Genomic DNA, 21,609 nt, shown 5'->3' with positions numbered 1-21,609 from the left:
TCTCCATGTATGCCAAATAGAATCATTGACTGAAAGAAAATAATGCAATCAATTACAACTTTCCAACTCTTAATCCAAAATTGGAGAGGACGAGTCATAGTGGTAATATGACTAGACTAAAAATGTGGTGTTCCATACTAATATTCTGGGGATGTGGGCTGAAAGCCTCTCATGGCACAAGTGTGAATTGGATTGAATTGAATTCTTTAAAAATTTAGAATTAAGAACTGTTCTTGGTGACTGCGTACTCCTTGTCATTTATTATAAATACACATCTATTTTATGAATGCCCTTTCCACCATTTAAATATAAAGGATGTAGTAGACCGTACAGCCCCTTGAGCTAGCTCTGCCACTCAGTAAAGAAGTAAATCTGCAATCCTTAACTGATATGGCCGACATTTGACACCAGACCCACTACAATATGTTTAACTGTTAATTACTCTCTGAAATGACCTAGCAAGCCACTAAGGTCAAGGGCAATTGGGATGTTCCATAAATCCAACCCAGCCAGCCATGCCATATCCCATTATTGAATTTTTAAAAAATTATGACAAGTTAGAGTCCATCCAACTGATTTTTTTTTAATGCAATGAGCACCTTTGCCTTTACCAGCTTTTCAAGCAGAGCTTCAGATACCTGTACTGAAAAGTTCTGTTCAACTTCCTTCTACTTCTTGTCTCTCTCTCTGCTAATAGAATTAGGTTCTTCATTGTGCTCAATTCTTACCCTTCTCCCTCAGTGTGTGTTATAAGTTTATTACATTGACCCAAACAGCTCTTTCCAATGCAGTGAAATCGTGATGAGATCTGCCAAAAGCACACATTAAATTGAGCTGTAAGATGGACAAGAAGGCCCCAACGTAATCTAAATTGCCTACATGTGTTGTATGTCAAAACAGAATCCCAAACGGAAATGGTGAATAGACAAAAAATGTCTTTGTTTTTGCTTTTTTTTTCCACACCTTATAGTGCTCTGACCATCCATCACTACAAGTGAATTCTTTGTGGACCAGCCTGTTTGCCAGGGTGATTTCCCCTTTCCAGCGGGATTGGCTTGCTCTGAGCTCCATGATTTCACTATTGTAATCTAACTCCATTTTAATTGGTTGGGCTGGTTATGTGACAATCTTGCGCAAGTTTGGCGAATCCAGAATTACCAATAGAAAGCTTTGGTTTATCGTAGAAATCTGTTAGATTTGCTGTTCAACCAGCTGGCAACGTTAATGCAACCAGCAGAAATTTGTGTTATACACGCGTCATAATTTCACTATATTGAGAGTTTGTTTGTTTTAAGCGAAAGTGCCCTTTTATGCAGAGGTTCTAGCTTCTTAACTTTGACAGCTACTGTTTGGGACAGACTTGTAGTAACTAATTTTAATATGTCAGTGTAATGAGTGAGTTGCTTGTGTTATTTCTATTCAGTTAGTGGTTTTTATTTGCTTGAAATGTAGATTCATTTTTCTCAACTTTCTGAAGATCTCTTCATAACTGAGACTTTAAGTCTGTTAGTGTGAGGTGCACAGAAAATAGCAAAGAATTACTGTTGTAAATTTTGAAGAAATATCACGTAAAGCAAAAATAGAACCTACTCGAGTATTACCATTATTTTTCTAAAACTGTGGCTTTAGTGACCAATGGTACACAAAAAGAAAGTAGGGAATTTGAGAAAGGGCTATATTTTCTTAATATGTTAAGTTCCTTAATTTGCCTCTGTCAGACTTTCGCAAAATCACATTGGGTTTTGACGACCGTAAAATGCCCAAATTGAATACGAAATTTAAACCAGTGAAGTTTAAATTAAATAATAGAATTCATCAAATAGATTCCAGTACAGTTGAAGAAGAAGGTAACCGCTGATGCAAACTGCACAGATCTGCAACATTGCATATCACTGCAAATTTAAATAGAAAGAATTTGCATTTGTACAGCAACTCGTGATGTCCTGAAACATTTCACATAAGGTAGTCATTGTCCAACTGCAGGGCTTCGGTTTGGCACTGTGTTCAAAAAAGAGTAACATTGTTCTATTACTTGCAGAGGAGTAAGTATTGACCAAGGTATTAGGAGACCCCCCCGCTTTTCTTTCAATATTACACTGGTACCATTTATGTCCACCTGAGAGTCTCAATAAATATCTTATCTGAAAGATACTATCCTTTAGAACTGCATTGAAACATCAGCCTTTATTAAATGTCCAAATCTTTAGAGTGGGTTTTATCATAGTGAGTAAGTAATAAAGGCTAATTCAACAGTAAACCTTTTAAATTGATTTATTTCCACCTTTTGAGAGTTCGGGGCCAATTCCATGGAAAAAAGCCACTATCTGTTCATGCTTATTTTTTTAATTCAGTTGCATATTTTCAAAGTACTCTGTTTAGCTGCTTCCTTTCATTGATCACTTAATTATAACAGCAAAATCAATGTGTCCCATTCAGCTCCTGCTGGAGGCTTAGGTGATTGACAGGGACAGAAGTAGGTCACTGTTAGTAAATCTACTGGATAATGAAGAATGCATCAGTGACAGTTTATTTTTCAATTTTAAAACTTTATCTCAATTTGTTTAGTTTGTTAATACTTCATTTTTATTCTCCAATTTTCCGAATAACAGTTTTTGTAGGGGTTCGGTCTGACTATCACTGTGGAGCATGGAAACTTTCCCAAGATGTGAACCCATCTATCCTCCAGGTAGTTCAGGTGGACAATATTGCTACCTGCATTAAGGTCAGGTAAGGATTAAGTTCTCAATGCGTTATTTGGTAGATCATCCTGCTGTTTAAAATGCTAATATTTTGATTTAGATGCTTATATACAAAATATGTAACATAAACCTATTGGGTCATGCAAATCTGTTTTCTTGTTGTAAGGTGACATTGTAGTACATGAGATTGGAACTTTTTGCAAGTTTGCAGGATGAACATCTCTACAAAGTGGTTGTCTCTGATGAGAAACAGAGTAAGTTGGACCTGTACATTCTGAAGTTTAGAAGAATGTAGGTGATCTCATTGAAACATTCTGAAGGTGATTGATAGGGTAGATTCTGTGACATTGTTTCTGCAATTGCAGGAACAAGAACGTGGGCTCATCCTCAGGATAAGGGGTCAACTATTTTGGACCGAGCTTGGAAAAATGTTTGATGTCTGATTCCACCTTTAAGGACTGCATTATGAAAAAAGGCCCATGTTTTTATTTTTCAGACTTAAAAAGGGGAAAGTAAATTGTGGCATTGTAGAAAAACAGAAAACCAAAGTATTGGCCTGAACTTGCATCGTGGCAAAATCTCTGGGCTTGATCACCCTGATGTTTTAGTGCAGTCTGTTCTGACCATTAGTCAGTCTGATCACCCATGGACTGAAAATCTGGTATCCAGGTAACCATTTTTCTCGGTTGGTTTGCAATGCCAGAATTTCCCCATCTGTGAGCACCTGATCTGGGAACAAATAACCAAGCCATTACTTGCTGTCAGCTGATAGTTGGACAGTAATAGATTCAAACTAGTAAAAGGCAAAGATGTGAAATTGCCTTCCAGATGGATTACAAGGTGGAACTGTTTAAAATAGTCAGATGCAATCAATCAATTGTTATAAAAAGTCCTGCGGGTTAGATAATTTAAGTTAGGCTAAATTGCTTTTTTTGTTAGTTTTGCAAAATTTTCTTTGTGCTATCATTTTAATTCAGGTCTTCAAGTGTGTATATAGGCTATTTTACTTACAATGTGAACACAGGCTGGAGGACAATAGATCAAGAATCACACAAATTTAGGAATTCCCAAAATGCAGGTCACAAAATCTGAGGGTTTGCGAAGAGATTTTGGAGCTGCGAAACCTGAAACAGCAGTCTGTTGTCATGGAGCTTGGACTGATTCCTGACTGCAAAATGGCCCTGTTAAATACTTACACCTTTTTCTATGATGGGCCTGGTCTAATTAACTATTTTCCAAGATCCAATTGCTGCTACAAAAAATGCCACGTAAATGTAGTTTTTCAGTTTTTTTATTGGCGAAACCCGTCCTTTTTATCAACTCCCCACCATGCTCAGTTCATGTTCTGCCATCCGTCAGTGAAGAACTAAAGACTTTGTCTGCTTAGCAGCTGAAATATCACCCCACTCCATGGCAGCTGAAGCACCCTTTCCCTCATCCTCGCTGCCCTCCTCCCGCAACTACTGCACAATGATTGAGCTAAAGTCACTCATTCATGTCAAACTGCACCATCCGTCCCTACTTCTACCATCCTCATTTTCTCCAGTAACTGAAGGTTGCCTCCTTTCCTCAATTGAAGCCCTAACTCACCCTTGGCAACTGAAACTCCTGCCAGTTGTGCTGGCCAAGAAGTAAAGTCCTGTCTTCCCTCGGCAACTGAAGCCCTCAATTCCTTCACCCCTTTAAACCCTGACATGACACAACAATGAAATTCCACTCCCAAAATCTGAAGTCTCTTCCCCCACCCTGCTATCATTAATCAGTACTTTAATCATACTTAAGTATCATTTTAAAGTTTCATTTCACAACTTAATTTAGAGTTCTTACGCAAGGATATTTTGGCCAATGACAACTTTTTGCAGTGGTTTCCTTTTGTTGTTAATTGTTTTATTTCTGCTGTACCTTTAGCTGTCTTGGGAGGTTAAGATATAAAATTGGTAACTGAGCAGGGTTAGTTTAATATAAAGCAGAACCCAGGGACACTCTATTCCAGATCTTGCAAAATAACTGACTTGGGACTGTTTAATCCTACACTTTTGTTTTTAAAATGTCAAAATGCTACAGCATTTATTACTCAATGTTTTTTAATGGCTTTTTACTTTTAGATTCTTGCATGACTAAAATAAAGAACTGTTCAGAAGTAATGCAAGATAACCTTTCTAGTCCAGAATTTCCAAATCTGTAATTTTATTGAGCCGACCCAGAACTTTTCACTTAATTGTTCAGATTGTGGAACAGATCAGGAAGGCATGTGGGCTCACTTGACCTTCAGAATGAGAGTAGAAAATAGCAGTTGATGGAGTGGATGTAGTGACTGTTAATGTGGGAAAGCTCAATATATATTTACAAAGCCATTCAGCTTTTCTTTCCAACCTTGGTAGGCTATTTTTCCATCTCACTCTTAGTTGCAAAATATTCTGGACTGGAGAGGCTGTAGTGAAGAAGGTTTAAAAAGAAAAGTACTGAAATATTTTACCGTAATCTGTCCTTTCTATTGTCAGCCCTCATGTTCCTGGAGAGCTGGTGATTGCCAGTGAGTGTGGAACTGCTTACCTCTGGATTTTAGACAAAGGGTAAGATCTAATCAAAACCCTTTCATAGCTGAAAATGAATTGTATAAAATTTGTAACTGCAAGAACTGCAGATGCTGTAAATCAGGAACAAAAACAAAGTTGCTGGAAAAGCTCAGCAGATCTGGCAGCATCTGTGAAGAAAAAAAAATCAAAGTTAATGTTTCAGGTCCGTTGACCCTTCTTTTTCTGAGGAAGGGTCACTGGACCTGAAGTGTTAACTGTGATTTTGTTTCTTCAGATGTTGCCAGACCTGCTGAGCTTTCCCAGAAACTTTGTTTATGAATATAAATTCTTACGGGATGTGGATATTGCTGGTGAGGCTGGTATTTGTTGCCCATTCCTATTTGCTCTTCAACTGATTTGCTGTCTAGATCGTTTTAGAGGGCAGTTAAGAGTCAACCACATTTTTTTGGATCTCAGGTACACCTGCCTGGGTAAGGATGGCAGATTTGCTTCCCTAAAGGACGTTGGTGAACCGCATCAGTTTTTTATGACAATTGACAATTCAACTACATTTTCCTAAATTCCACGTCATTGAATTCAGATTTTGCCGTTTACTATGGTTGGAGTCAAACCTATGTCTCCAGAGTTTTGGCCTGGACTCTCTTCCTAGTCCAGTGACATTACCACAATGCCACCACGTCCCCACCAAATAATACTCTTGATCAAAATGCTAAACAAAACAAAACTTTCATTTGAGTTGCAGTTATAGTATCTTTTGTTACTGTGCTTATCTATCTAGTGGTGATATATCAAACTAAATATTTATCAACTAAAGACATTTTTATACTAAATACCAAACAGTTAGTTAATCCCAGAATTTGACTATCGTGGTCAAATTTAAAATACATATAGCGGCTAGGAGTGAAACATAATGTTGGCTCCTGAGAAATTGTACAGAAAGGTTTATTGGAAAGCAAGATTGAACTCACTATTTGGGTTATAATCTAGCAATGCAACTTTTTAATTGCTGGTTTTAATGTGCCAAATATTATGTATTTTGGGCAGCAGTTATCTGATTTCAGCAACATTTGCATAAATCCATAATCAAAATTTTCAGTTTCTTTTTACATCAAATGTTTCCTTTTTTCATTGCCCTACCTAATGCTTCTTTTGTTTTTAATAAAAATGAACATACGCTTTTGAATGAGGGGAATTTAAGAAGGATATTACTGCATGCCCTTATAAAGGCGATGTGTCATTTCTTATCTTTTTTTAAGCTGCACCAGCTGCTATCTGTTGAATCTCAAAGTGTTTAATTTGACCTGCATCAAAGGATGGGAGATCTCGTGGCTCAGTGGTAATATGCCTGCCTCTAGTCAGACGCTCCTGGTTCAAGTCCTGCTCTAATGCTTGTTGATCATGGAAGGAGTATTCACAACACAGCCAAATAATTTGATAGTTAATCTGCTAATGCACCCAACATGCCCACGCAGGTGTAAAAACTGGAGAGATTCTGGTCAGTGATGATTGATGTGGAGTGGTGCCCATTCAAGTTATAACAACTTATCTATAAAACAGAGAGAGAGATATCTACCAAAACATAAAACTATAGAACAAATCTTGAAGGAGAAAGCAATAATTTTACCTAATTCTCACTGTCAGTGTTGTGTTCTCTGGTGCAGCCTTTAAAAGATTTTCTTTTTTTTCACCCATGGGACATGCGTATTGCTGACTGGTTGGCATTTAGTGCTTGCTCCTAGTTACCCTTGAGATGGTGATGGTGAGCTGACTCCTTGAACTGCTGCAGCCCATGTGCTGTAGGTACACCCACAATGCTTTCGGAGAGGGAATTCCAGGTTTTGGACCCAGTGACAGTGAAGAAACAGCTATGTATTTCCAATTCCTGTTCGTGTGTGGCTTGCAGGGGAGCTCCCATCTATCTGCTGCCCCTGTCCTTCTAGATGGAGATGGTCATGGTTTTGGAAAGTGCTCTCTAAGGATCTTCAGTGAATTTCCACAGGGCATCTTATAGATTGCCGGTGGAGAGAATGGATATTTATGGATATGGTGCCAATCAAGCAGGCTACTTTATGGTGTCAAGGCTTTTAAATGTTGGAGCTGCACCCATCCAGGCAAGTAGGGGTTATGCCATCACAGTCCTGACATGTGACTTATAGATGGTGGACAGGCTTTGGGGAGTCAGGAATTGAACAGCTCTTGTAGCCATTGTATTTATATAGTGAGTCTGTTTGAGTTTCTGGTCGATAATAACCCCCAGGATGTTGATAGTGGAAGATTCAAAGTGATGGTAACACCATTGAATGCCAGGGAGCAGTGGTTAGATTGTCCATTATTAGAGATGGTCATTGACTGGCATTTGAGAGGTACACATGTTACTTGCCACTTGTCAGCTCAAGCCTGAATGTTGTCCAGATCTTGTCGCATTTAAACATCGACTGCTTCAGTATCTGAGGAGTTGCGAATGTTGCAGAGCATTGTGCAATCATCATTGAACATCCCCACTTCTGACCTTTATGGTGGAGGGAATGTCATTGCTGAAGATAATTGGGCCCGGCATGCTATCCCGAGGAACTTTTGCAGAGATATCCTGGAGCTGCAATGACTGACTCCTAACAACCACAACCATCTTCCGGTGTGCTAGGTATGACTCCAACCGATGAAGAGTTTGCTGCTGATTCTCATTGATTCCGGTTTTGCTAGGGCTACTTGATGCCACACTCTTGTCGAATGTGTGTCAAGAGCTGTCACTCTCCCCACACCTCTAGAACTGAACAAATTTGTCCGTGTTTGAACCAGGGCTATAGTGCTGTCAGGAGTAGCCCATCTCCAAACTGTCTGTCACTGAGATTGTTGCTGAGTAGGTACTGCTTGAAAGCACTATTGACACCTTCTTTTTGAGAGTAGACTGATTGGGTGGTAATTGGCTGGATTGGTTTTGTCCTGCTTTTTCCATGCTGCACATACCAGGATGATTTTCTATATTGTTGGGTAGGTGTAAGTGTTGTAACTGTACTGGAAACACTTGGCTGAGGGAGTGGCAAGTTCTAGAGCACAAGTCTTCAATGTGATTGCCAGAATGATGTCAGGGCTTATAGTCTTTGCAGAATCCGATGCCTCCAACTGTTTATTGATATAATTGAGTGAATTGAATTGACTGAAGATTGCTATCTGTGATGCTGGGACCGCTGGAGGTGGCCAGGGTGGATCGTCCACTTGGCACTTCTGACTGAAGATTGCTATGAATGCTTCAGTCTTATTCTTCTGCACTGATGTGTTGGTCTGTGCCATCATTGAGAAGATATTTGTGGAGCCGTCTCCTCCAGTGAGTTGTTTAATTATCCACTACCATTCATGACTGGATGTGGAAACACTGCAGAACTTTGATCTCTTCTATTGATTGTAGGATCACTTTGCTCTGTCGGTCACTTGCTCATAGCTTTAAAGAGTGATCTGTTTAATTTGAGGTCTGGGGTGCTGTTAGGCATGATGTTTCCTTCCCTTCCCTTTCCGTCATGTCTTGCAAAATCTGATACCGTGATGTGTTTAAAAATGCAGCTAAATGGTACTTGCTTAGCAGACTAATTTACATGTATCAGTTGAAGGAATCTTCTATCATTCACTTTCATTTTCTTTCTTTATTAAAATGCCGTCAGCCTTCGTAAAATTCGAAAGGAAACAGATAACCTCTATTTTAATGCTCAGTTGTCTTGGAGATGGTGTGATTTCACAGCTCACCCACGAGTCTTTATGTATGCTGACAGAACCGGGCTTGATTTAACTGATACAAGGGTAGGTATATGTTTTTTTAAACCAGTTTAGAACTCATAGGACTTAAGTTGATGAATATTCTGTATTTTCAAAAATGATTATTGTTTGCTGATTCTCTATTTCCTTCGCCTCCAAGCGAGACGTGTATCAATTGGAGTTTAGCTTGTGAGGATAACAGGAGCTTTTTTTAGTGCACATGCAGTTATTATTCTTTGATTCACTGTTGTATCTCTGGTGTTTTATGGATAGTTTTTTGCAGAAGTAATTCAAATGTCCAAAAACAAGAACTTCAGCCCTTGTGGATGGCCATGTCAGTCTAACAGTAGATGTTGGCCGCTGGCAGCACCATCTAAAATGCTTTACAAAAAACACAATACACCGGTTGTTGCTAAACAGTTATTGAAAATTTGAGTTTGTCTTGGATGCTTTCTTGCGTTCAGATATATTGGTCACTCCTGTAAAAGATCTGAGTGTCTTTCTTTTTAAACAGTAGTTGATTCAATCTTGCATTATAATGACTGTGTGATAACAAAACTCAGGAGTGGAAGTGGATACTCATGTCTTTTATAAGTGTGCACCTTTGCTCTCTTCAAAGGGAAACTTGATGAGATGAGATCAAATGCAAATCATTAATTTCTTTCAATTCACAGATAACTGTACGAGTAAGAATTGTGATAAGTTTCACTTAGTTCAGCCATTTGTTTGATTTTGCATAACATGGAACAGTAAATATCAGCAGACACTGCTATGAAAACACGATGTTAGAAATATTTGTTCCGAAACGGTGACTTTTTAAATGCTGAAATATGACTGCTGTATACCATCTGTTTTTGCTACTGTAGTGTTTTACTCCTATCGGTTTATTAAAATTCATTGTGTTTGGGTTTTGCACAGCCCACTAAGCTCTGAAAGCTATTACAACCTTGATCTCACATGAACAAAAGGGCTAAACTCCACAGGGAAAGTAAGGGTGTTGGCTGTTGATTTGAAGGCAGCATTTGACTGAATATCACATCAAGGACCCCTAGCCTCAGTAGAATCATTATAAATCAGAGAGGGGTGGGGAGGGTCACTCTCTGCTGGCATCTCATCCGCAGGACATCACTGCAGGAGTTCCTCAGAGTAGTATCCTAGTTCCAACCATCTGCAGCTTCATTAATGATCTTCCCTGTATTACAAATTCAGACGTGTAGATTTGTTACTTCTCAGATTCTGAAGCAGGCAGTAACCGAATGCAGTGAGATTGGGACAGTATCTGAGCTTGGACTGATACTTTACTGAGGTGCTAGGCAATGGCCATCTCCAACAAGCCAGCAATACCCCATAACATTCAATGTCTATACCATTGCTGATTTCCCTGCTATCAATCATGGTTGTTTCTACTGATCCGTCCCATAAATATAGTGGCTACAAGAACAGGTCAGAGACTGGGAATTCTTCAGTGAGTAATTCATCTCCTGACTCCCCAAAGCATGTCTACCATCTACAAGGCTCAATTTAAGACTGTGATGGAATATTCTTTACTTGGATGAGTGCAGTTCCAGCAGTACTCAAGAAACTAGATACCATACAGGACAAAGCAGTCTACTTTCCCTGATATGCCAGGTTGTTCAGTGAGACAAGGGAAGAAATAGCAGGGGCAATTCCTTTCTGCCCACAGGGGAAGCACTAAAGGACTGAGAGACAGCCAGTGTGGTACCATTATTCAAAAAGAGAGAAACCAGAAAACTACAGACCAGTTGGTGTAACCTTGGTGGTGGGAAAACTCTTGGAAGCAATTCTGAAGGATAGAATTAATCTGCATTTGGAGGGGCAGGCATTAATCACAAACAGTTGGAATGATTTTGTTAAGGGGCGATCAGGTCTGACCAACTTGATTTAATTTTTTGAAATGGTAATCCGGTATGTAGATGAGGGTAATGCATTTGATACAATTATATATACTTGGACTTCAGCAAAACTTTTGATAAGACTGATAGCAAAGGTAAGACCCATGGTATCCAAGAAAATTTTGGCAACTTGGACCCACAATTGACTGAGTGCCAGAATGCATAGGATGATAGGTGAAGGGTGTTTTCTGACTGGAAGTTTGTGATTAGTGGGGCCCTAGAGTTTTGGCCCATGCTATTTGTCATTTATATAAATGTTTCAGACTTTACAATAATGTGGGAGGGTTGAGCAGCCAGTTCACAGACAATACAAAATTTGGTGGGGTTACACAAAATGAGGAGGATATGGATGGGCTGGTCAGGTGACGTGATCAGTGACAAATGGAATTCAGTCCAGATAAATACGGGATGTTGCATTTGAGCAGGTCAACTAAGGCAAGGGAATACATGATGAATAGTGGGACCCTGGGAATCATCAAAGATCACATGCACATTGGTGTGTGTCCCCGCTGGTCCCTTAAGCTGTCAGGTCAGGTGGATAGAGTGGTTAAGAAGGTATATGGGATATTTGCTTTTATTAGTCAAGGTATTGAGTTTACGAGCAAGAAGGTGATGCTGGAACTATATAAAATGTTGGTTAGGCCACAGCTAGCGTGATCTCTGCAGTTCTGGAATCTACGTTATAGGAGAGGTGTTGTAGCATTGGACAGTGTGCAGAGGAGATACAGCAGAGGGTGCCTGGTTGAAGAATTTCCGTTATTAAGCCTGAGGCTGTTCTCCTTGGAGCAAAGGAGACTGAGATTTATAAAATTAAGTGGGACCTAGATAGGGTAGACAGGAAGAAACTTTTTCCCTTGATGAAGTGGTCAATAGCCAAGAGCTTAAAAAAATTAAGGGGCAAAAGGTTTAGAGATGTGCAGAAAATCTTTTTCATGTAGAGAGTGACGGGAATCTGGAGCTCACTGCCTGTAATGGTAGTGGAGGCAGATGTCAAAGCATACAAGTCTATGGGCTGAATGCTGGAAAATTAGAATAATTAGGTGATTGTTTTTGCCTGATGTGGACGTGATGGACTGAAGGGTCTTTTTCTGTGCTTTTGATCTATATGTCGCTAAGAGAACTGACATACAGTGGCAACAACTTACCAGGGCTCCTTAGACAGTGCTTTCCTCGTGGAAGGGCAAGGGCAGCAGATTCATAAGAACACAATCATCTGCAAGTTCCCATTTAAGTTGCTTACGTTCCCAACATGTAACTAAATCGCCATTCCTTCACTATCCCAATGTAACAGCTGTATGGGTATACCTAGCCTTCATGGACTGCAGCAGTTCAATGAGGCAGCTCACTGCCACTTTCCTGAGGGCAGCTTGAGAAAGGCAATAATGCTGGCCGTGCCAGCGATGCTCGCACCCGTAAGTGAATAATAAAACTAAAGCCTTAGTACTCTATATTGCTCAAGCATATTACACATCATTATCTATCTGAACATCATTTTCTAATTCTAAAATTCTTTTCGATATGCACTTTTAGGCTGGTGAGGGCTGTGACCAAACCTTGTTTAAGATAGGAGCAACTGCTGACTGTCAAAAAGGTGAACGTGTAATTCTTCCTAAACATCTCCAAGATATAAATCCATACCAATATCTTATTACCACCCAGGTTTGTGCTTTTAAATCTTTTTTGTTTTTAATTATCTGATTTTGTTTGCTTCTTTGACAATCTATTAGTGAAAGGAAATGAGCATGTTATCTTTGAGTCATTAAGAGCTACTGTTTTATGCATGAGACTTTAAGCTAAACTCCTGTGTGCCTATTCAATTAACATTAAGACACCATGTTTAAATGTCAAGAGGAAAATGAATTCTAGTATCCTGACCAAAATTCCTTCCTCAACTGGTTACTTATTTGCTGTTCACGAACACTTTGCTGTGCACCTGCTGCTGTGTTTGCCCACAAAAGACTTAACTGTACATTAAAATTAATTCATTGTTTGTGAGCCTGTCTTAAGAAGACTATATAAATTTTCTTTGTCTCCCCCAATTGATTAGTTTCTTAAACTGTTTCTTCATACTCGCTTACGTATGTACAAACACATACATCTACACACGTTCCTCTTGTTTTTTGTTATGTGGAGCTAAAGGATGTTGAAATTTCTTAACTGAGTAGGAAAAAGGAAACAAATTATTTTTCAAAATTGCAGGTGATGTTCAGTCATTGGTTGGAAGTGGGCGATGTGGTTGAACTTCAGTTCCATAAGATCATAAAATGTATTTGGCAGTTAAGTCATTTAATGAGATCATTGCTGATCTGATAATCCTCAAATCGACTTTCCTGCCTTTTCTCCATAACTTCACTCCCTTGCTGATTAAAATCTGTCTATCTCAGTCTTGAATTTACATAACAACCCATCCTCACCAGCCTCCTGTGGTGAAGAATTCCACACGTTCACTTCCCTCAGAGATGCTGTTCCTCCTCAAAACTCTCCTAACTGGGACCCCTTGCTCTGAGATTATGTTCTGGTTCATTTCTGAATTTGAACCAGTTCTCTTCTGGTTAAATATTCAGTTCAAATTTAATATTGTTCTTACAGCATTTAGAAAATGTTAGATTTCACTGCTGTTCGCACGCAGGTTTGTTTGTGTGTGTTGGGATGGTTACTGTTGAAGTTCAGTACCTGGTCCGTGTGTGTGGCTTTTCTGTGTACTTTCATTTGGAGTTTCCTATTTGTCATGCGCTTTACCATGGCATCTGGGTAAGGGAGCTGTTTGTTCTTCTCCTCCTCTCTGGTAAATTTTATTCTGGTGAGGGTGTTGTTTATAATTTTGTGTGTTCCTCTAGTTTGGCCTGTTTAATGATGACAAAGGTGTCATCCAGGTAGCGTATCCATAGTTTTGGTTGGATTCGCGGGAGGGCCATCCTTCCTAGTCTATGCATCACTGCCTCTACTATGAGTCTCGAGATAGGTGATCCCGTGGGTATCCTGTTGATTCGTTCATATGTTTGGCCGTTGAAAGTGAAGTGGGTGGTGAGGCATAGGTCCAGTAGTTTCAGCATGTTGTCTGTGCAGATGGCTTCACTGGAATCTTGCTCTTGTGCCAGTAGTGCTGTTATTGTTTCCCTTACTGGTTGTATGCCTAGTGCTGTAAAAAGGTCTGTAACATCAAACAATATCATGGTGTCCTCATCGTCTATCCTTGCCTGAGTCTCCTTCGTAGTTCTTTGGCTAATCTGTGCGATGGAGTGCCTGAGACTATGGGTCTAAGGGGTACTTTTGGGAGGCCGTATAATCAGGGTTTGTTGGTCCCTTTGGGTTTCATTCTTAAGAAGTCTGCTTTGTTGATCTGTTCTGTCTAAGTGTTTTTAGCGTGTAGAGGATTTTGTTGCCTTTGTGGTGTCAGGTCAGTTTGTACTGGCTGGTATGTGTTTTTGTTGGTGAGCAGTGCCTGTGCCTTGGAGATGTAGTTTGTTTTTTTTTCAGTATTGCTGACATGCGCCCTTTTTCTGCAAGTAGTATTTGTTCTTGTCCTTCTTCAGGTCTTTCAGGGCTTGTCTTTCCAATGTGTTGAGGGTGTTGAGTTCGCTCCTGGTTAGTGTAGGGATTACTGTCTGTCTTATTGTTTGTTGTGTTTCTTCGTTGATATTGTTGGTGCGCATTGTGGCTTCCAGTGTGGCTAGGAATTCCATTTTGTCGGCATCCCTGTAGTTGTAGTTTGGTCCTCTGGTGAAAATGGCTTTTTCCATGTCTGTCAGTTTTTTGTCAGAGAGGTTTCTTATCGAGGTGCCTGTTCTGTTGTTGTTTCTGTCGGTAGATGTGGCTAACTTGTCTGTCTTTTCTTGGCTCTTGAGGTCTGTTGGCTAGTGTTGATGGCTCGTTCCATGTCCGTTGTCCAGTCTTGATTGGCAACTTCTGGCACAAAGTTTTTTAGCGCGTAATTTCTCTGTTGTATCTGTGGAGTCAATTGTGTGCGTCATTTATCATTACCCTTACCATCTTGCAGCTCTTTTGTTCTGTTTGCTTTCGGGCTTGTGGGTTGTGGATGGATGGTTTGCATCTCACACTGTGTGGTAATACCTGGTTCCTGAGGCATCTGTGTAGGAAGTAGAGTTGTTCGCAAGTTGCACTCTCTCTTTTGGCATAGCTCTCCCACTTTTGTACCAATTTGAGCATGTTATGCCCGTAGGTCTCTAAGGTTTTGGATTAGATTTGTAGCTCGGGTTGTGGTTCAGGCCAGCTCGGCGAGCCAACCAACCTCAACACCCACCCAGCAGTGTCTTACTACTGCTCAGGGCGCCAGCCCCTGCCAGAGTAGCTTGAACTTCCCAACCCCCAAAGCATGCACACATCACCACTTCAAGTAGCTCTAGCAAATCACTCCACCAAGGTAGTCATTTCCCTTCAGTTCAGGTGTAACCCGTCCCTCTTCTACAGGTCAGTCCAGAAATCTGAATCCCTGGTCCCTGCTTTTATCTCATCCATGCTTTCATCTGCCCTATCCACCTATTCTGTAATCCAGAGATTAGTATTTTTGAGGCCCTACTTTTTAATCCCCTACCTAACTGCCAATATTCGCTCTGCAAAATCCTATCCCTTCCTCTATATTGTTTAAAGCGACCTCTGGCTACTCTCACTTACCTTTTTGAGAATTTGATGCCACAGCTGTGAGATGCCCTTGAACGTGGCAGCAGGGAGGCAACACACCATCCTGAAATCTTGCTTGGGTTGCAATAATGACCATCTGTGCCTTTGACTAGAGTCAACTATCACACGTTTGTGCTTTGCCATACCCTGCTTTACAGAATAGCAAGCCATGGTGCTAAAGACCTGACTGCTGCTGATGTGCTCCCTTGAGAGGAAATCTCCTACACATACACATGCACACCAGCATCCAAAATGGTATACTTGTTTGAGAATGGGATTGCCATAGGATACTTCCAGTAGTACCTTCCTGCTTCTGGTAGTTACCCATCTACCTGACTGTATCTGTAGTGTGACCACCTCCTTGTAGTTGTACCTCACACTGTACCTCTTGAGTCCTTCAAACTGTTGCTCCAACTGACCCATGAGGTCTGAGAGCAGCTGCAGCCAGACACACTTCCTGCAGACAGTTGACTGCTCCCTGAACTCCCACATCTGACAGGAGTATGCTATCTCCACCCCTTTAACAACTAGTGGACTTAGAGTTTTAAAAAAAAGTCATCTTACCCTTACCTTGTTCCTGCTTACCCTTCTCAACAAAGCCTGGTATCTAGGTCTGCTCTTAGATCTAACCAGCAGCAGCACCTTGGACACAAAACAGCTCCTGCTAAAATGGCTGAAACAAGATACAGCAATGCCTCCGTCCCCCAGTTTCTTAACTTTCCACGCTTAGCTCAATTCCCAGCCATTGTACACTCTTGCTCCACATTTCTGTTGAGACATACCCATGAAAAACATTCATTTTGTTATTGTAGCAGTCTGGCTAAAACCAGTAGACTTTATTCCAAAATGTGTCACTGTGGCTTTAGTGGAGGGAGGGAAATGGTGGTGCAAAGAAAATAATATTTTGTGGTCTTGTTGCCAGTATTGAGGTCATGATCTAAGCATTGTAAAACACTATACCTAATTGTGAAACCTTTGAGAAATTTAAAATTAATATTCAATAATGATTAGTTCTTGTGGTTGCTTGAATACTAAATCAATATTTTGCTTTTCAAATATAGTATTCTGCCTACATTGTAGATGAACGATTTCCAACTGTACCTGTCCTAAAATGGGCTCACATGCTGAAGTCACCACCAATGTTTGCACAAGTTGCATGTCGGGCAGCTAAAAAAAGAGCAAACAAGATTGTTCTGGCGACTCAGCGCACTCAGGAAGTGTTACTTCTGCAGTATTCAGGTGACTATTAAATTGTGACTGCTATTGTTAGTCAGATTTTGTCTGACTGCTCTGTAATAACAAGATGTTAATGATTTTAGAGAAAATACCATGTTTTGGGAGTATGTAGAATGCTCAAGGCAGGCTGATAAAGAGAAAGGAAATTATTAAAGGGAACCCAGAATTCTACAGCTAATCAAAGATATTTAATAGCAGCTGCATACAATTTTCAGCACAAAAACAATGTATACTTGATGTTAGCTTATCTGGGATTTGGGGAACATTTTAGAATCTGTTACAAATGCTGCAGATAAAGTGTGTGTTAAACCAGTGTCCTTTGTTGGAGAAATTATGTTAACTGATTATAGGAACAGTATTAGGGGAGAAGAGGGATTGAGAGATGGTGAAATGATGGAGCAGAGCATGTTAGCACTGATGTCCTAGAAGCTGATGCAGGGTTAAAAAGAAATTGCACGTGGATAATGAAAAGCAAGGGACCAATGACGAACCCTTGCAGGTCTCTAAGATTACAGTAAAAGGGTAGGAAGAGAAGCTATTGTTGTCGGTGCTTTGGCTTAATGGCCTGGGATTTGCACTCTCAGCTGACCTCTTTTATGAAAAAAAAGCACCATGAGATCCAGAAATTTCTGTGGAAAGAACTTTAACTTCCTCATTGTACAGTTGAGTGCAGTGCATTTTAATGGGGATTATCGGTGTTGCACTCCAGTAATGTCATCAAATTCTCAAAACAGCTAATCAGATTAAAGCATCCTTGGCCTACCACAAAATGAAAAGCACTAATTCTGAAATCATATTGTTTAAAGATATTTAGTGTAATGAAGGTTGGAACATAGACTTGGATTAAACCAGAAGTTTAAATACAATGAACAGATTTCTTTAAGAAAAATGTTTTAGTTCTTTAAAAATCTAGTAATTATTGGTGCTATTTAATATAATTTCCACAAAAATAAAATTAAGATTGGTTGTGTAGTGAGGCTGAATTTGTTGCTGCTGTGACTACAGAGGCTGCACTCTGACCTCTGTGCTTCTGACATCCCTGCCAACATTTTCACAGGTGCCTGCTGACATCAAAGACTAGCACCATCTGCAATTGAGCAATTCAAAGATATTTTAAGGAGTGTAGTACCAACAAACTGTTATTTTTCAAATATTTCTCCAATGTGCAAATGTGTTATTTCATCTGGTAATCTAATACCATAGTTAAAGATTGCAGTCTTCAGACTGGATTGAATCACAGAACACCAGTTATAAATTCTGGGGTCACAATTTACTAACTGCCGCACCCAGAACCATTGACTGCCTTGCTCACTGCTCACTGGTTGTATCTCACCAAACCCTTTGCTGTTTCTCTGCTCTCCTGGACAGTGAGGTAATGAGCTGGATAAGCAATCAAGTGGCATCCATTCAATGGGTGCACAATAGTGTCATCAACAGCACCAAATCTCTCGCAAGTGTGAGAGCAGGAGGTGCATCTCGGATCACAATAAAGCACTTACACCTCATTCACGACCTGTTATAAAGTCATAGAGTAATACAGCATGGAAACACACCCTTCAGCTGAAACTGGTCCATGTCGACCATGGTGCCCACTCACCTTGTTCCAGTTGCCTGCATTTGTTCCATATCCCTATAATCCCTTCTCATCCATGTACCTATCCAAATTTTTTTTAAAAATATTGCTATTGTATCTGCTTCAGCCACTTTCTCTGGCAGCCCATTCCGTATACGCACCACTTTCTGCGTGAAGAAGTTGCCCCTCAGGTTCTTCTTAAAACTTCCCCCTCTCATCCTAAACCTATGCCCTCTAGTTTTCAATTCCCCATCCCTGGGAAAAAGACTCTGTGCGTTCATCCTATCTATGCCCCTCATGATTTTATACACCTCAATAAGGTAAACCCTCATTCTCCTATATTTCAAGGAATAAAAGCCTATCCTGGCCAACCTCTCCTATAACTTAGGCCTACTTGTCCTGGCAACACCCTAGTAAATCTTCTTTTCACGCTTTCCAGTGTAACTGTCTTTCCTATAACAGCGTGTCTAAAACGGTACACAATACTTCAAGTGCGGTCTCACCAATGACTTATACAACTGTAACATAACGTCCCAATTCCTACACTCTGACTCGACCGATGAGGGCCAGCATGCTAAGTGCCTTCTTCCCAACCCTGTCCACCTGTTACTGTGCTTTCAATGAACTATGTACTTTGTATTCCTAGGTCCCTTTGTTCCACAACACTCTTCAGGACCGCAAAGGTTTCAGGCCAATTATGTGGTAATGTAAAAATGTGGTTTATTACAGAAGTGTTCAATTTCACCTAAACAATTACAACTTTATTAGGTGGGACACAGCTTCCTTGCAAGTCACTTGGTCCACCACTGAAGCTTTCCAGTATTTACGACATGATACAACACTTACCAGTCAAGTTACCTCGGCAACACGAAGAAGTTGTTGAGAGACTTCACTCCCCTGGAGCAGGTGAGATGTGTGTTTTTCAAAAGTTTCTGTTAAAATAGTCTGATAGTTAGCATAGCTGTTTGTAAATTTGTTCATCGTTTTATAGCATGGATTCATACATGTGAAATATAATTTTTATGAAATCTTGCAAGATCTTCACTTTTATAATCAATATATTAAGGCAGCATTAAGGTGTGTTGCAGTTTTCAAAGTACCACAGGATTTGAGACAATACAAGGGATAGCTGTAGTTTAAATTTACAACTTGGTGTATGGAGATCTAAGTGAATTTGATAGGAAGAAAACCCTTGTTCTTATTTTACAGGACTTGCAACACTTTACCACTGTTGTGGCAAAAAGTCTATGTCAGTGATTCAGCTCACTGCAGTGGGAGACCTGTTTTACCAGATGCTAATTCATAGGAATTCATCAACTAGTAGAAAAACCACAAGAGCAAGGGTTGGATATGATCATGAACCAAATAACCCAATATTGACTGAACGGGTACAATCATCAAATCATTCTACAGAAGGTAAGGATGAAGGAGCAGAAGATTTGCCAGTAGGCGAAACTGAAAGACCAGAAGGAAATTCTTCACAAAGTGGAGTGGATGAACAAAGTTTCCAATGTACTAATCAACCTTTAAAACCCAGTTGCACTGCTCTTGCCAAGTGTTCAAGATGGGTAAACTCATTTTTAAAGAAGCAAAAAAAGTTTCAAAGTGCCTCCAATACCCTCCACAGACGTACTGGTATCAGTTCAAAATGTTTGTTTCCCTGTAAAACATTTAAGAAAAGTGAAGAATCAACTGACACATGCAGGGAACTGTGGGATCAAATGAGTGCAGTTATGGAGAAGCAACAAGTTCTTTGTCACAGTACATTTCCAATACTGGATCCTGTTAGTGTCCCAGATGTTGTGGATGCCTCAATTTGGAGAGATGAACTTAGTGAAAGGCTTACAGCTGCTTGGGAAGGAAAGTGGAGTGAGTGGTGGGAAGAGAAGCTAGGTATGAACCGGGACAAGAAAATCCGAGCACTGCGTGCGAAAAGACGACGCGAAAAGTTATCCCGAGCAAGGCAACGAACAGAGCTGTCAGGCAGTTTCACTTCCTCAGTGTCTGGCTTGTCAGACTTCAGTGATTTTTCAAATTGGAGTACGTTCTCCAGAATAAACTCAGAGCACAGTGATTATTTGTCTGGTACAGAAAGTAATGTTACATCCACTAAATCTGCCGAGGTGAACCAATCAGTTAGGACAGTTGCTCAAAAACCTCAGAGAGAAGTGGAAGCTGAGTTCAGTGTGGAACAAAGCCAGGCATCAATACCAACTTTTTTACAAGAAATAGAGTTAGCCAGTATTCCCAAGGAACGGAAAAGAATTCTTCAAAATTACTTAGCTGCCCTGGAAGACCATTCATTCCAAGCTTCTCAAGAGGCTGATGAACTAAATATGTCATTGCCATTAACTTCATCCACTCAGATGTCTTTTCCTGAGCCATCACAAGTTGCATCTACATATGAAATGTCCTGGCGATCAACCCCTCAGAGTCAACTTGCATCATCTCAGCCAAAAAAGAAAAGAGCCAGGATGGGATTTTAAGAATGTAATACCAAAAGCATTGAGTCTTCATTTTGGAGAGAATTACCTTGCACACGTCTTGTTTAAATGTAGACTTGGACCACCTGGACAGTACTAGTATTTGCAAGATGATTGTTAATTCCTGTGTGGAAATTTTCAGTCTAAAATTGATAAAGTTTTCATCTGAATGATTTGTTTCATTATTTGTTAAATTTATATTTGAAAAACATATATGCATATAAAGAACCAATTGTTTAAATTCATATCGCTTCAGGTTTTTTGTTAGCCAAATATGGGAAACATGTCTGTTTACGAACCTGTATATTTAAAATGAGGCATGTAATTAGCAGAGTAGACTTTTTCTTCCAAGCTCCAGTGTATATAAACTTCCATTAGTTTGCTCCTGCACAGATGCTTACAGTGTAATAAGTGAAGCTTCTTTGTGTCAACCAGTTACTGAGAAGTCTCAGTTTTATGCAGGCTTGTTTGTTTTAGTTCTTTAACACTGAACATATAAGCAGCGATTTTTCCCCCGATTTTCATCTTATCCTGCAAAGACCTCCAAGGCCTGTGCACGGCAGTAACTTATGGAACTGAAGTCTGTGCTGCAGTTGGCATGCTGATCTCTGTGCAGAATGTTGGAGCAGCTGTGCACATGCGTAGCCTTGCAGCTTAGAGCGAACATTGCATGTAATGCTGACCTGGACTACTCACTTGCCCAAGCGAACAGCCTGGCGCTAGCAAGACTAACCAGGGAACTGTATTGAGAAGATTCACCGAAATACTGGGTAGAAAGGAGTGGTA

The 21,609-nt window shown here is 40.1% G+C and overlaps 1 protein-coding gene across 1 annotated transcript in view; it reads left to right on the top strand.

Annotated features, from left to right (window-relative positions):
• The window catches only part of taf1c (TATA-box binding protein associated factor, RNA polymerase I subunit C), a 41,236-nt gene extending 19,883 nt beyond the window's left edge, over positions 1-21,353 (top strand). The window contains exons 7-14 of the mRNA XM_048545402.2: positions 1,719-1,847; positions 2,610-2,727; positions 5,201-5,272; positions 8,890-9,025; positions 12,424-12,552; positions 16,593-16,770; positions 19,109-19,246; positions 19,550-21,353. Coding sequence (XP_048401359.2) covers positions 1,719-1,847; positions 2,610-2,727; positions 5,201-5,272; positions 8,890-9,025; positions 12,424-12,552; positions 16,593-16,770; positions 19,109-19,246; positions 19,550-20,826 — 2,177 coding nt within the window. The 3' untranslated portion in view covers positions 20,827-21,353. The remainder of the gene's footprint in view (positions 1-1,718; positions 1,848-2,609; positions 2,728-5,200; positions 5,273-8,889; positions 9,026-12,423; positions 12,553-16,592; positions 16,771-19,108; positions 19,247-19,549) is intronic.
• The last annotated feature ends 256 nt before the right edge of the window (positions 21,354-21,609 follow it).

Source organism: Stegostoma tigrinum, chromosome 1 (assembly GCF_030684315.1).
Source record: "Stegostoma tigrinum isolate sSteTig4 chromosome 1, sSteTig4.hap1, whole genome shotgun sequence".
In the NCBI taxonomy this organism is placed as follows: Eukaryota; Metazoa; Chordata; class Chondrichthyes; order Orectolobiformes; family Stegostomatidae; genus Stegostoma; species Stegostoma tigrinum.
The sequence above is the reverse complement of the archived record's forward strand: the minus strand, read 5'-3'. Positions and strand labels throughout refer to the sequence as shown.